Genomic DNA, 15,728 nt, shown 5'->3' with positions numbered 1-15,728 from the left:
GAGGGCACCTGCGGTGTCCAGACAGGGAGTATATCTCCTGTTCTGGGTGGTTTTTTTTTTCACTAAGGGGAGGGACTAGAGTACTTGGAAATGAATAGAAATGTTCCAGAAGAGAGGGAGGGGTTATCTGGAGGGAGCCCAAACCAGGGTAGCTGGGTTTCGCAGCACACATGTGAGGGACTGGGCTTGGAGAGGCGCTGTAAGCGGACAGTAAGTAGGGGCATTAAAGACAGGTTGGCAAGTTAGGCTGGTGATGAGATGTTAAATGCTAAGTATCCCCCAAATGTTAAGTATCCCCCAAGTGTCACTAGCTCAGGTTTTTAGAGGCTCGTAGCATAAAATGGGGGCGTGTGGTAGGAGAGAGCTGCACTGGGGAGTGGACTGAATAACTTGGCAGGGTGTGGCCTAGCGAGGGTTTCCAGGAGGAGGATGTCTTATAGAACAAGCAAAGCGTCCGAGGATGCATTGGCTGTAATGAGGGAGCAATGAAGAGCATGCAGATGACCAGCAAACAACCACACAAAGGTACAGAGAGGTGGCAAAGCCCATGTGGTGCCCACCGACAGAGCACAAGAGATCAGTCCGGGTGGCCACGTGCATTGGGCAGCTGCTGAGTTTTCGGGAGGATGTAAAACAGATCGGATGCAAATGATCACTCTACTAACTGTGGAGGGATGCAGAGTTGGAGAGTGGGGGCAATGGTTAGCAGCCACCAGGGGAGAAATATCCAGAAACCAAACTCCCTGCCATCAAATTGATGCTGCCATGGAGTCATTGTCAACTTATAGTGACCCTATGTATAGGACAGCATAGAACTGCCACTGTGGGTTTCTGAGGCAAATTCTCTGTGGGAGTAGAAAGCTTCATCCTTCTTCTTAGGGAGAAAAATGGGGTAATTCTATTCTGTTCGAGGAGCCCTGGGGTGTACTGGGCTGTGCATTGGGCTGCTAGCCACAAGATCATCAGTTCAAAACCAACAACCACCCCATAGGAGAAACATGAGAGGCTGTCTGCTTCCTTAACAAGTTAGTCTCAGAAACCCACAGGGGCAATTCTACTCCGTTTTATAGATATGGTCGCTATAAGTTGACATTGACTCGATGGCATTGAACCTGATTTTTTTGGTCTGTTCTGTTCTGCAGGGCTGTTCTGAGTCGGAATTGACTCAACAGAACTGGGTTATTGCTGTGAGGAGGTTGGATTTCAGCGAGACAAAAGCTGAAATCATTTCAAAGATGATTGGAGTTCTCATCCAGGCAGAAGATGAGCGTCCGAGTTAGAATCGTACTAGTAGTGAGCACACTATGAAAGTAAGAACTAAAAAGTACATGCAGTGTCTTGTGTTATCCAGCCTACATGGTTCTTAGACGTGTCCTCTCATTTTATCCTCATAGTCACCCTTGATAGCACACCAACCTACCCCCACTGCTGTCAAATCATTTCTGACTCTGTCACCCTACACAACAAAGCAGAACTGTGCCCTAGTCTTTCCAAGGTGGCTATCTATGAAAGCAGACTGCCAGGCCTTCTGCTGCAGGGTGGCTGGTGGGTTCTAACAGCCAGCCTAGAGGTTGGCAGCCAGGTGCTCAAACCACGGTGCCACCGGGGCGCTTCACACTTACAGAGTCGATCGATGTTATAACATTCCCGTTGGGTAAACATGAAAGGCGGATGGAAAAGAGCTAATACATATCACCTGGCCAGGATCACACAGCAAATAAGTAGTTACACCCAGGGCTGACTAACTTCAGAATTGGATCCCATACATGTGGAGTCCGGAGCTTAAGCCCTTCATGATGGCATCTCTGCGTTGAGGCAGGCTTGTCTCATTGGGATGAGTTTGAGTGAGTGAGTGAGTGAAGGTGAAAGATGAGGAAGAAGTGGGTGGCAAGGATGGTATTAAAGAAGGAAGCTAAAAATTCCACATGGGACGATTATGTGGACATGGAGATATGTCCTAAAGATTTGTGGCTCTGTAGCTGCCACGTCCAGGGAAGGTTCTGGAATGGAGGATGTGGTTGTGTCCCATCAAGTGGCTCTGCCCCCCACAATGCCCTGGTAGGACAGAGCAGGGCTGCCCGTCGATTTTCTTCATCTGTCATTTTTTGAGAGCCAACTGCCAGGTCTTTGGTCCCCCAGAGTTACTGGTGGATTTGAACTTATGGCCTTTGGTTACCAGCCAAGAGCTTTACTTTGCACCCACAGAACTCCTCTGGGCTAGAAGGAACGCTTGGGAAATGTCCTGCATGTGAACAGTAGTAGGAATTGAAACTGGGAGAGTGGATGCAGTCGCTTAGGGCGAATGTGTCTTGTGACAGGAGGGGTAAGGCTAGGGTGCAACCTTGGGGAGCCCCAACTTGTAGGAGGGAGGTTTAAGACAAAGATCCCTCAGAGGGTACAAGGGAAACAATCCAGGGAAATCTGAGCCTCACCAGGGTGGGATGGTGTTGCCGGAAGCCAGTCATCCCCAGTGTTTCAAGGAGGGCCTGCTCCAGAGTTCTGTGGCAGAGGAGCCTGCAAAGAAAAGGCTGGCCACGTGGCATGCCAGCCTCAATGGCTTAGATGTCATTATAAAATGAGAGAGTAAGAAGGAACTGCTCTTTCCAAGCGTTTCTGTGAGAAAAGAGGCTAGTGGTTGGAAGGGAAGTAGAATCAGCGGTGGAACTTCTAGATTAGGACAGAGGGAGGGCGGAAGCAGAAGCTGGGAGAAAGGCAAAGGAAACATGGATGGCCCTGAAGTTGGGGGAGGGGGGTTGGGAGGAGGGCTGCGAGCCCCTGTAGAAAACTGAGGAAGACTGAACTCTTGGCCTCCTCCCTTGTCTTCAGGGAGGTTCTCTTAAGCATGAGTGGGGTGCAGCTGGTGAGGAACGGGTGCTGGCCAAGGACAAAGCCAAAGAGGCTGAAAAAGCAAGTCTGCCAGCCAACCTCCATTGTCCTTGGTGCACACCTATCTTAGGACCTTGTGTGGTCCCATCATTGCCTTTCTGAATATGCTCAGCACTTGGTATTACTGTCTGCCACCGGGTCGCTTCCAACGCACAGTGACCCTGCGAGGCTGTCGTGGATACAAAAGCATACTGACACACACTGTTCTTCCATGGAGCGGCTGGTGGGTTCAAACGGGGGACCTTGCAGGTAACAGCCGAGTGCTTTTCCACTGTGCCACCAGGACTCTTGGTTAGGGCTTGTTAAATCATCTGCCTGGACTCTTCTTGGTCCTCCTCGAGGAAATCACCTGTCTCTGTCACCAGTGTCTCTCCTCCACTTAATATGGCACTGGGCATGCAGTACCCAGACCAGATTTACGACCATCAAGTTGGTTGAAGGAGCCCTGGTGGTGCTGTGATGAAAGTGCTCAGTGCAACTGAAAGGTGTTAGTGGTTTCAAAACACCCGCCTGGCCCCCACCATCTCCAAGAGAGAAGGATGAGACAGTCTGATTGTATAAAGATGTATAGCCTCAGAAACCCTATGGAGTAGTTCTGTTCTGTCCTATAGGGTCACTGTGAGTTGGGTTGGCAAACAGTAGGTGTAATCAATTTTTCTTGAATGGTTTCCGAGCTAATCCTTTTTGTTCCTAATGGAACAAAAGCTGGAACTGTGGTCTCTCTGGCTCCAAAGCCGAAGTTCCCTGCCACACGGAGGAGTAGAGTACAAGGGAACTAAGGGTGCTGATAAGGGATCATGTGGATGTGCTGCCGTTGGACCGTTGACCTAGATTCATTAGAAGGAGCAAGCAGCCAGTGGCTGAAGAGCCGAGAGCAAGTTGGAAGTATAGAAAGCCGTAATCCAAGAGTGGGGTGGTTGAGGTTTTAGATGTCGAACGTAAGGGCATTAGGTATTCTGGATGTGGCTCAGAGCAAAAGTCTGAGCCAGGTTCCAAGGCCTTTGGTGAAGAGGGGGGAATTTGTGTCCAAAGCACGCCCCTAGCAGATGACTCTTTAAAACTGGGGCCCAGGGGCTGGGGGAAGGAGGGAGTGGCTTGCTCCTGGGTACAGCCCCGTTTCTTTCTGAGGAAATGAAAATGTTTTGGAATTAGATACTGGGGAGGCTTACACAGTACAGTAAATACACACTCAAATCCGCCCATTCTGTGTTCTTTAAAACGCAATAACAATGTCTCTTTTACAGGCCAGCTCATTTCTCTCTCTCTCTCTCTCTCTCTCTCTCTCTCTCTCTCTCTCTCTCTCTCTGTGTGTGTGTGTGTGTGTGTGTGTGTGTGTATCTGTGTCACTCTCTCTTTCTCTCTCTCTGATGATACCAGGTAGTGCATCTGGATGTGAGAGGCAACATGGTGAAACTGAACGATGGTTCCCAGATAACCTATGAGAAATGCCTGATTGCAACAGGTGAGGCTTTGAGCCTGGATACAGCCCCTCCTCCTCAGAAGGCATTGCTCACCCAGAAGAGAGACTGGAAGTGTAGCCCCCAAGGGACCATCTTCTCTCGGGTACCCTGTCCTAGCTCCCCGCCCTTCTAGGTCACTCCTGCCACTCCTGGTAGCAGCATGGCTGTGTACTGGAGAAGGCTGTCCTATGCCCTGAAAACTCAGAGTGCCCATGGCTTCATGACCAGTTCCAGTCAGGGTCAAAGACTACAAAGAAGAGAACTAAGCCAGTTGTTCTGTAACAGGGGCTAGCTTTAGGGAGGGAAGACGTACATTGCCAGGCCTTTCTTCCCAGGTGCCTTTGGGTGAGTTTGAACTGGCACCCGTTTGGCTGGTAGCCGAACACTAACCCTTCCATGCCATCCAAGGACTCCTAGGGGACCAGAAACACTCACTGCCATGGAGCGATTCTGACTCATAGTAACCCTATAGGACAGAGAAAAACTACCCCATGGGTTTCCAAGGCTGTCGCTGTTAACTGTCGAGCCTCATCTTTTTCTTGTAGAGTCAGCTGTCTTCGAACTGCTAACCTTGTAGTTAGCCGCTCAATGTGTAACCACTGCTCCACCAGGGCTCTTCAGCCATTTCTTAAACAGAGCCCTAACAAGTGGTCAGTGCTCACGGCAACACGTAGCTCCCAGTGAGCAGGATGGGGCCCTTGACAAGAGACTCTCAAATCTGCTTCTCAAAGGAAGTTGGTCAGAGCTGCTGTGCAGCGGTCATATCCTGTTGACGCTGCGGTGGCACTGGCAGGGAGCTCCCCTGCCTCCCCCACCCCAGTCCCCCACCCAGATGGCAGCCGTTCCTCCTCTGTCCGTGGGGTGGGGGCTTGGTTTATCCTGCATTGGCTCCCTGTGCTGAAGAGGGTTTCCTCCTGTGGTTTCCAGGGGGCACACCAAGGAATCTGTCTGCTATCGATAGGGCTGGCGCAGAGGTGAGGAGTCGGACGACACTCTTCAGGAAGGTAAGTTGCGGCTGCAAATGTGTTGCTTCAGAAGAAGTGGAGTGTCATCTCGGGGGCCTGGCTGGGATTGGAGCCAGCCCAGGTCTGTGTCTAGCCGTGGCCTGGAGCCCATCCATCCCTTCCCCTAGCCTTCCCTCCCACGCTTCGCGCAAGTGCTGCGACTGCCTTTCCACAGCCGCTGCATCCCGGTGCATTCCGGCCGTGCGCCTTCTAGGCTCCTGGCGTTTTGCCCCCGCAAGTGCTCTTGTCGAAGCACTGAGGAGAAAAGCTAGAAGTACCCGAGTGCATGGGGCTGAGGGCTTTTGCTTCTTCACACCACGCTTTGCTTACAAAGCAAAGGAGCTGGCTCTCTGCAGCTGCGGGGGTGGAGAGCTGGTAAGAGTTATGCTTGATTGAACAGGCTGTCTCCGCCTTGGCACCACGGACTGTGGGGCCCGGCTGGGGTGTCGTAGCCTGTCGGGCAGCATCCCCGGCCTCCTCCCACTAGACGCCAGTAGCACGGCCCCAGCCCCCACCCCCCACCCCAGTCTGACTACCAAAATGGTCTCCAAACAGTGACATAAGTGCCTTAGGCAGGGAGGGTTAGATTGAGGGAGCATGAAACCCCGCCAGTAGTTGAGGATCATCACTAAGAGGGAGAATGTTGCAACAGTATTGGAGAAAAATCCCTGACTGCCACTGATAAGGAGAGGCTCAGAGGGAAAAAGACTCGGATTTATGCTCCTGTGCAGAGTGACAGTCTGAAACCCAGAGGGGTTGTTCTACCCTGTCCTATAGTCTCGCTGTGAGGCGGGACTGACTTGAGGGCTGTGAGTTTGGTTTCACTTTTATATAAGGAAAAGATTTTATCTGCAAATTACCATCAAAGATGTCGAAGCAAAGCACTCCTCGAGTCATCCTCCTCCACCCCTTTGGGGACTCGTGGGGCTCATTCGCTGTGCTCTTGCAGATTGGAGACTTCAGGGCCTTGGAGAAGATCACACGAGAAGTCAAATCGATCACAATTATTGGTGGGGGCTTCCTGGGCAGCGAGCTGGCCTGTGCTCTTGGGAGAAAGGGTGAGTATTGGGGAGTGGGTGCTCTGGACTCCTCTAGCCACCCCTCACACACTCTAGGGTGGGGGCCTTCCCACTATAGAGATAGATCTGCCAGCTTTGAAGGAAGTATTGGGTTGGGCCACTATGGTGACATTAGTTCCAAGACGGGATGCCTTCCTGATTGAAAAGCTGTCACCTCGGCCATTTAGTGGGGTGCTAACTTCCTCCCGTCCAGCCTCTAGGACAGGAGTCTTTGGGACTGGTTCATATGTGAAAGGCACTGTAAACTGTTGCTCCCTGTCATAAAGGTCACAACTTTTGCTCAGACATGGGACGTTCAAGTTTGACTAGTTCTTGGCAACCATTTTTCTTTGGGTCTTGTTTGTTTGTTTGTTTGTTTTTCTTTTTTTACTATTGTTGAAAGACACACAGTAAAATAAACTCAATAGTTTCCACCTGCACAATTCCATGCCTCTCTTACCACCTTCAAGTTCAATAGCTCTCCCGCCTTTTCAGAGTTGTTCTTCCAGCCGATTAACATCCAGCTTCTCCACTGAGCTTACTGTGTAACCTTTCGAGATGCTCTTGTTGCGCGAGGCCGTTGCAAGTGTTCTTACAGAGACCGCAATGCTCAGGGCAGACATTCTTTACTCAGCACACTGACAGATTGGCCGGCTGCCTTGTTTCTTAAGGGGATTATTCAGCTCTGTGGAGCCCTGGCATCCACTCCAGAGGGTACTAACTAGTCAGAGATTCCCAAAGCACTTGCGTAAGCCTAAGGGTGTCACATAAGTATAAGGGATAGCAGTCCTGGCATTTGTCGCAGTTGCCTGATGAATGAACTCCCAACACCAAGGCCCTCAGGCCCCAGGGCCCAGTGGGAGCTTGGGCTTGGGCTGCAGCTTTGCCCCGTGTTTAGTCGGTGGCTGTCATCTGCTGCTTGTACTTCTCATCCTGTCTCCTTTGGGTGGCCTCCTGCTACACCAGATCTGTTTCTTCTTTGCAGCTCAAGTGTTGGGCACAGAAGTGATTCAGCTCTTCCCTGAGAAAGGGAACATGGGGAAGATTCTCCCGGAATACCTCAGCAACTGGACCATGGACAAAGTCAGACGAGGTAGAGAGCCTTTCCCACAGTCCTTCTCTTCTCCCAGTTCAGACGAAGGCAGTGTATGCTTCCTGGCCTAAGCTCTATCACCCAGCCAGAGAAATGCTTCCCCCACTCTGAGCTCACTGAGGCTGCCCACATCCTAGCCGGTCCGGGATTTGCCATGAGATGCCTCTGGTTGGCGTCCCTCCTTTGTGGAAAGGAGGTAGGCTGAACAACTCAGCCAAAGGTCTCGTTTACCTTTACAGAAGGGGTTCAGGTGATTCCCAATGCAATCGTGCAGTCAGTGGGGGTCAGCGGCGGCAAATTACTCATCAAGCTGAAAGATGGCAGGAAGGTAAGGAGGCAGGACAATAAGGATGGGCTGGGAGGCTGCCAGCAGACCTGCACACTCTCCTCTCTCCTGTCCATTGGCTTTCCTTGGTTTGCGACCAATACACTCATTTCTTGGCAGCTGCCATTCACCCATCATAATTCCTAAAATTAACTGTTCCCCACCCGCCCTCGTCGCATGGCTCATCACAAACTGTGGGTACATGGAGCACAATGGGAATTCCCCACACACTTGCTCGTGTGAATCTCAACAAGGACCAAAGCGGAACTTTTGCTTTCTGCCCCCCAACCACCCCAGGTAGAAACTGACCACATAGTGGCAGCTGTGGGCCTGGAGCCCAATGTGGAATTGGCCAAAACTGGCGGGCTAGAAATCGACTCAGACTTTGGAGGCTTCCGGGTAAATGCAGAGCTCCAAGCTCGCTCCAACATCTGGGTGGTAAGTGTGACCCCGCCCCACCTCCCCCTGCACCCTGGGGTCACTCATGACAGCTGCCCCACAGCCTGACAGCATAGCAAGAGGAGAAACAGAACTGCTGCAGGCGAGGGGAAATGAACACAGCACAGTGGCAGAATTGTCCCCCGTAGGCCGCCGAAGCCCGGCTTCCAGCTGGCCCTGCCCACCCCTTGCTCCGGCCTGAGCCCAAGGAATGGAGGGCGCAGCAGCTCTGTACAGATTCCCTCGAAAGGAAAAGCCCGGCTTTCATTTTCCTTGTAGTACTATTTTTAGTTGTTTTTAAAAATGACACAAACAAGACTAGCACCCGTAGGAACCATGAGGTAATTCCCCCCATTGTTAGGTCGTCACAAGTGTATTGTGTTTGATTTGGGGCTCTCCAACTCAGGACACAGGAACGCAGGAGGGCTGGTGGATAGGTTTTTTGTTTTGTTTTGTTTACCTTGAAAACGCTTTTTTTTTTAAGGTAACTCGTCCTAGTTCTAAATGCACACTCAGGCGCAGGGAAAGGGGACCAGTCACCCACCTACAGCCACCCAGAAAATCTTTGTTTTTAAGGGCCTGAGTTTCACCTTTGTTTTCCAGGGGTCTGTGGTAAATGCCACTTAGACACATTGGTAGCCTGTGTTTTTTGTCCCCTGTACTAATATAATAAAATGTTTTCTGTGTGACTTTGGGCTGTTTCAGAAGGCCAAACCAAAACCAAACTCACTACCATTGAGTCCATTCCGACACATAGCAACCCTATAGCTCAGAGTAGAACTGCCCCTCTGGGTTTCCGAGACTGTAACTCTTTACGGGAAGTAGAAAGCCACATCTTTCTTCCATAGAGCAGCTTGTGGCTTTGAATGCTGACCTTGCAGATCACAGCCCAACGGGTAACCACTATGCCACCAGGGCTCCTGTTTGCAGCCCAATGACTGGCTAATATTCCATTGAATGGATTTCACTTGGGGGGCTGTAAAGGTGGTTTCAAGGAGGGAGTTTGGATAGTCACAAAGATGAACAAAAGGCTAGAGATGTCAAAGACCACATCCTTCTCAAAGCCGGCCCTGTTACACACACACACACACACACACACACACACACACACACACACACACACACACACAACGGCTGGCCCACTCTCTGCCAATCACACTTGGCTCAGCTCGGCTGTGCATTTGTAATTGTGGCCGGGACTATAGCTTTCTCTAAGGGGCCATGCACCCATTGTCGGCCAAGGCTGCGTCAGTTCATCCCCGCAATCTCAGTGACATAGTAGTGCCTTGACCACACCATGTCCTCAGCAAGTAGCTGTTAAGTGAAGACTGAGCAACCATAAAGGAAAGAAAGAAAATGTACTTTTCAAAAGGTATATATGTGGGAGGTGATCACATGTCAAAATGGGGCTGCTTGTGTTAGAATAGTCTGCCAATCGTGGTATTCACTAGTTTGTCCCTGAGAAGGGCCAAATGAGGAGCGTCGGGGTCTCCATTGAAATCAGGAAGGCTCAGGTTGACTTGTGGGAAGCCTCAAATAAATCCGCATAGATGGTCTCGCTACCAGTTTTGACAGTTGGGGTATGCCTGTTCTGTAGTATAGAGGGAAATATTTATTTGTGAATGTTATAGGGGTTCTTTGAGCACCTCCCCTCTTCTCCCCTGTTGTTCTGACTTTTGAACTCCTGTGTTTTCCCTCTCCTGCCTCGTGTTCTATGTGGGTTCCCCAAGGCAGGAGACGCTGCGTGCTTCTATGACATCAAACTGGGCAGGAGGCGAGTAGAGCACCACGATCATGCTGTCGTCAGCGGACGCCTAGCTGGAGAAAACATGACCGGCGCTGCCAAACCCTACTGGCACCAATCAATGTTCTGGTAACCGTCATGTTCCTTAGGACCTGAATTCACTTGAACACAGATTTAATGGGACTAGGGTTTGGGAGGAGGAGCCAGTTTCATCTCAACATCTTTGTGCATTCTAACCCAGAGAAGCCATTTGATCAGAGTTCTGCGGGGGGAGGGGGGTGTTTCTAAGGTCTAGATTCTATTCTGTTTTGTTCTGTGCTGCTAACCCCACTGAACCCAACCTACTGGGGGAGGCAGTGCATCCCACTCTCATCTATAACCCTCCCTGCAGATAGCCATTCAGACCCTTTCTCAGTGCTGAGGGAGATGGAGGGCACAACCCATTCATCTGCCGCCTTTCCTGTAGATGGCCCTTCAGAGCCTCGCTGAGTGCTGCGGTGGGGGGGACACAGCCCACTTGTCTGTAACCCTCCCTGCAGGTAGCCATTCAGAGCCTCGCTGAGTGCTAAGGCTGGCCCTAGTTGAGTCTTTGGGGCTTTGTTGATTTGAAAGAGGTTCTACATAAAAAAAAAGTCAAGGTTTCAGGGCCTCTCTGGCTGTTCCTGTCGGCGGACTTCTCAGCGGATGGGAGGACATTGTAGGAGATCACATGCAGCTTGATGAGTGGCCAACAAAGAAATAACAGATGAGTTTCAGGGTCAGCTCATGGAAGAGACTGCCATTAGGAAAACAATGGTCCTGAGCTATACAGTTATCAGCTAGGGCCCTGAAGATACCCAGCCAGCAAGCTGCTGTGACCAAAAAGATAGCAAGACTGCAGATACCAGAAACAAAGTGGCTACAGCGTCCTCCATTCGGACAAAACTGTGGGCTGGGGGCGGGGGGGGGGCTGTCTGCACCCAAAATAATCAGTGAGGTTCCCAGCACAGTGGAAGGCACGAGGACAATCTTTTGGCAACGTTTTCAAGAACAGTTAAGAGAAAATGACCAAGTGGATGAAGGTTCCCCTTCACAAGAAAGCGTTCCAGGCTTGGAAAGGGAAGGCCTGGGGGAAAGCACTGGGCAGTTGAGGGTGCCGGCCCGCAAAATGTGATTGAGGCAGGACAGGCACTGTGAGGTTGGTAAGAACTAAAGGCCACAGAGGCCAGTGTTCTGTCTCCAGCCCTGTGCTGCCAGGCTTCCAGAAACAGATGTCTGCGTAGCCTGGCAGGCTGCACAGGTGTGAGAGCGAGAGTAGGAGCAAGACCCAGTGATACGTACCTAGTTCTTTACCTTTGTTGGGACAATATCCATGAATCTGGTGGAGCAGATGGGGGGAAAGTAAAGGGAAGAATTTTGAAAGCTGAAAACAAAAAACGAAGGCCCAGAGAAAATATTGTCAGTTGATGGTACCCTCAAGCACCTCAATCCCAGATTCTGTAAACATGGGGGGCCCCCTTTGAAGTTCCAAAAAAGCCATTTCCAGACAAGTTCCAAGGAAAGGAGTGCGTAGCGAAAGCCTGGCATGCATCACCACCACCACCACCCCTCCCCAAATGTGTACTGGACTCCAAGGCTAAGAAGGGTGCCATGTATGGGCTGTGACCTGTGACACAGGGCTAGCACACCTTTCTCCTGGTTGCCCCTTGCCACCCTTGTGGGAGGCGGACGCGTTTGGCATGTGTCTTTTTGTTCTTTGGTTAGTGTAACAAGGCCGTGCCTGAAAGACGCCTGAGAGAGCATGTTGACCACACTGCTGCTTACGCTGCCCACCCTTCTCTTCTCTTTTTCCTCCTAAGGAGCGACTTGGGCCCAGATGTTGGTTATGAAGCTATTGGCCTTGTGGATAGTAGTTTGCCCACCGTTGGTGTATTTGCAAAAGCAACTGCCGAAGACAATCCTAAATCTGCCACCGAGCAGTCTGGTAAGGAAGTCCTGCCGTCGTCCCTGTTCTCCCAATGAGGTGGGGGTGCGGGTGTCTGCATTGGCGCCACCAATAAAACCCTCCCTTTATGTGCTTGTAAATCAACCAAGGCCAGAGCGCCAACCCCCTCCCCCTGCCCCCTCTGGAGGGCTAGGAGACAGCCGACTCCGGTGCCCTAGCCTCCGGACAGTAGCTGACTGGGCAGCCCTGTGCCTGCGTGTGTCTCTAGGGAAAAGGAAGAAGCTGTCCGTGTTTTCCTTTGGTTTCCTGCTAGTCCTGGGCCAGAGCTCTCTGCAGAAGGGAGGCAGGGCTCCTGGAATGGGCCCCTCATGCTCCCACTCACATCTTGTTCATTAACTCCAAGGTCTCTTGCGCTCTGCCTCCTCTGACCTTGGTTCAAGTTATTTCACCCCTGTGTCTTTTCGCCAGAGGTGTTTCAAGGGCACATAACTCTTTAAGAAGAACAAAAACAAGATAGATGCCCACGTCACTCCTGTTCCTAAATGATTGCAGTGCCAGGCACGTACCCTCTCCTTAGTTCTGACCTCTTGCCTGGGAGTGGGATCCCAGGAGAGGGGCCAGGTAGCTTGGCTGCTGTCAGATGGCCAGCGGGTTACCTCCCACACGGCCATGCACCCACCCCCACCCGCCAGCAGGACTCTCCTTGCTGAGAGTCTCTTGTGCCTTTGTCTGCTTTGGCTGGCATGTCTGTCTAGCAGTGCAGCCCAAGAGAACTTTCTGTGGTGCCGAGTTGGTTTCTATCTCTGCTCTGTCCAATGTGCTAGCGTCTGGTGGTGGGGAGGGGACAGGCTGCAGAGTGTTTGAAATGTGCCTCTGTGCCTCGTGCACTTCCGGAGCTCCCCCTTTCATGAGGCTCACCTGTAAGGAACGTGAAGCTGCATCGCGCCATGTGGCTAGCTGCGCTGGCCCAGGCTGTGCAGCTCCTACACCTTATCCAAGGACCAGAGAACAAGTCTTCTGCGTGTAATTCCTGTCTCACTAAGCGTGCCTTCCACTTAGTAAATCACATTGTCAAAGGAGTAAACAACCCAACAAGAAACTCAGCTCTCATGAAATATCTCTATCGTATATTGAGAATGAAAAAACTTGGCCTGGGGGGGGGTGGCGCGGGTAGTCTGGGGTCAAACTGACCCAGTGCCCAAGAACTGGCAAGGAAGAACTTTCCTTGGCTTTGTTGATGGGGAGAGGCTGGAAGAAGCCCGTGTTTAATGATGGGCCATAGAATAGCACATGCTCTTGAAGCAGGTTTCAAAAGCCACTGGCCTTCCAGAGTTTTCCATTCTCATAAATGAGGTGTTGGGCCAATATGTCTGTCTGTCTGTTTGTCTGTCTTTTCGGGGCGGCTGGCCACAGGGACTGGTATCCGATCTGAGAGCGAGACAGAGTCTGAGGCCTCAAACATCGTTATCCCTCCAAGTAACCCGGCTACCCCCCAGGTCCCCACTGAAGGGGAGGACTACGGCAAAGGCGTCATCTTCTACCTCAGGGAGAAGGTGGTGGTGGGGATTGTCCTCTGGAACATCTTTAACCGAATGCCAATCGCAAGGAAGGTAGGTGCCTGTCCGCACTCAGAAAGGAAGCAGGGAGGTGCAGGATATGCCTCGTCCTCCTGGGTCGTGTTGTGTTCAGCCAGAACAAAATTCTCACCTTGTCATTTATTACTGAGGACTTGGCTGGGTGGGCTGGGAGTCATCAGCCCACTGCTCGCTTGGGATCAATAGAAAGCTGTCGTCAGTGGGGGGGGGGGGTGGAGCATGGAGTAGAGACCCAATATCCATCTGTAGACAATTGGACATCTCCCTACACAGGGGTCACAGAGAAGAGATGAGACAGTTAGGGTGCAGTATAACCCTGATGAAACATACAACTTTCCTCTAGTTCTTTGGTGCTTCCTTCCCCCCCACTATCATGACCTCATTTCTACTTTACAAATCTGATTAGACCAGAACATGCACACTGCTACAGACAAGAGCCCAAAACTCAGGGAATCCAGAATAGATAAACCCCTCAGGGCCAACTATGAGAGTAGAGATACCAGGAGGATTAGGAGAGGGCAGGGGGAGAAAGGGGGCATCAATCACAAGGATCAACCTAAAATCCCCTCTCGGGGATGAACAACGGAAAAGTGGGTGAGGGGCAATGGAGGACGATGTAAGATACGACAATAATAATCTATAACTTAAGGGTTCCTGAGGGAGAGAGGAAGGGGGAAGAAATGGGGAGCTGATATAGGGGCTCAAGTGGGAAGAAAATGCTTTGAAAATGATGATGGCGGCATATGTGCAAATGTGCTTGAGACACTGAAGGAATGTATGGATGGTTAAAAGAGAAGTAAGAGCCCCAATAAAAGTATTTGATTAAAAAAAAAAGAAAGCTGTCGTCCCCCCCACTCCCTCAGAGTGTGCTTAGGGGTCTGGCCCAGGCTGCCCGACTGAGTGGGTAGGTGAGGCCTGGTTCCTCTCTCCCTCAGATCATTAAGGATGGGGAGCAACATGAAGATCTCAATGAAGTAGCCAAGCTCTTCAACATTCATGAAGACTGATGCCTCACGTCGGGCAGGCGGCCAGTGCCTCGCCCGCCGTCCCTGACAGCGACTAGAATGGGTACGGGAGCCCCTTTTTTTATAGAGCCAGTGTCCTCTGTGCGTCTGAGTGTGAATGATCAAGGCCTTCGTGAATGTTTTCAGCCATGCAGTCATATTCTTAATGTTCACTTCTCTAAATAAAGCCAAATTCTTCTAAATGAATGTGTGTTCTCTCTGAAGGGCGGGGGTGAGGAGGAGGAGGAAAACTCTTACACATTCAGGAACCTTTGCCAAGGGCATGGATCCTCAGCCCAGTGGTCCCCACCACGCCCACTGGGCCTCTGACACCCGCTACCCCTCCAGGGAAGCTCACAACCTCTGTGAAGGCTTGCCTGGGGCTCTGAGCTCACCAGTCCTGGGCCTCCCGCTGACAGAGACTTCCTGAGGGCAGTGGGTCCTCTTTGTCACAGTTGTAGAGCTAAGGATGGGGTCTGGCTCCTACTAGGTGCTTGCTAAACTACTGTGGACAAAGACCCGTGTGGGACTCAGGTGTCTTTACGTGGAATCAGGGAGCCAGCTGCTCCATGGGAAAGAGATGATTCTGTCTGTTCCCAAACCGCAAGGTTTTGCAGTCATTGTGAGTCTAAGTCCACCTGATGGCAGTGGGTTGGGTTTGCCGCTCTTGGGTGTGGCCTCTTGTCCCACAGGGTTGAGGAATGGCTGGAGACAGCAGACTCTAGTAGCCTGGAGTGGGGCCAAGCCCAGAGGCCCACACTTTATGGGATCCCAATGAGTGACTCCCCTGTCTGCTGTCCCCCAAACTAGCTGTCACCCCTCCCCTAACTCCTTGCATCCAAATCACAAGAAAGACACCCGGGCTTTCCAAATGGTTTCCCGGGTGGGGAAGACAGCAGTGTCGATCACGTCTCAGCTTGTGCATTTTTTATCACTGAGGAGTTTCCAAATCCAGTCGCATTTCAGAGGAAAAGTTTACAACTTTCAAGAGCCCTATGGTGAATCTTTTGATAAATTTTTCCCAGCCAGGGGTGGGGGTGGGGCAGAATGTGTTTTGGTTTTCCTATTGGGTTTGTTTAAAGGGAGTTGCCAGCTAGTCAATGACTATCCTTCCTCACACGAGAGGAACCGGGCCGCTCACCACGTGCAGGTTCTGTGTACAGTTAGAAGAGTCCAGTCTGATGCACACTAACAGCC

General features: G+C 51.3%; 1 protein-coding gene across 1 annotated transcript in view; it reads left to right on the top strand.

Moving 5' to 3' along the window:
• The window catches only part of AIFM1 (apoptosis inducing factor mitochondria associated 1), a 43,875-nt gene extending 29,151 nt beyond the window's left edge, over positions 1-14,724 (top strand). The window contains exons 7-16 of the mRNA XM_075539105.1: positions 4,264-4,348; positions 5,274-5,350; positions 6,300-6,408; positions 7,394-7,501; positions 7,741-7,829; positions 8,124-8,264; positions 9,995-10,137; positions 11,847-11,971; positions 13,346-13,542; positions 14,463-14,724. Of these exons, the coding sequence (XP_075395220.1) occupies positions 4,264-4,348; positions 5,274-5,350; positions 6,300-6,408; positions 7,394-7,501; positions 7,741-7,829; positions 8,124-8,264; positions 9,995-10,137; positions 11,847-11,971; positions 13,346-13,542; positions 14,463-14,534 (1,146 nt within the window). The 3' untranslated portion in view covers positions 14,535-14,724. The remainder of the gene's footprint in view (positions 1-4,263; positions 4,349-5,273; positions 5,351-6,299; positions 6,409-7,393; positions 7,502-7,740; positions 7,830-8,123; positions 8,265-9,994; positions 10,138-11,846; positions 11,972-13,345; positions 13,543-14,462) is intronic.
• Positions 14,725-15,728: the final 1,004 nt, after the last annotated feature.

The sequence above is a fragment of the Tenrec ecaudatus genome, chromosome X, assembly GCF_050624435.1.
Source record: "Tenrec ecaudatus isolate mTenEca1 chromosome X, mTenEca1.hap1, whole genome shotgun sequence".
Lineage (NCBI taxonomy): Eukaryota > Metazoa > Chordata > Mammalia > Afrosoricida > Tenrecidae > Tenrec > Tenrec ecaudatus.
This window is presented reverse-complemented; position numbering and strand designations above follow the sequence as displayed.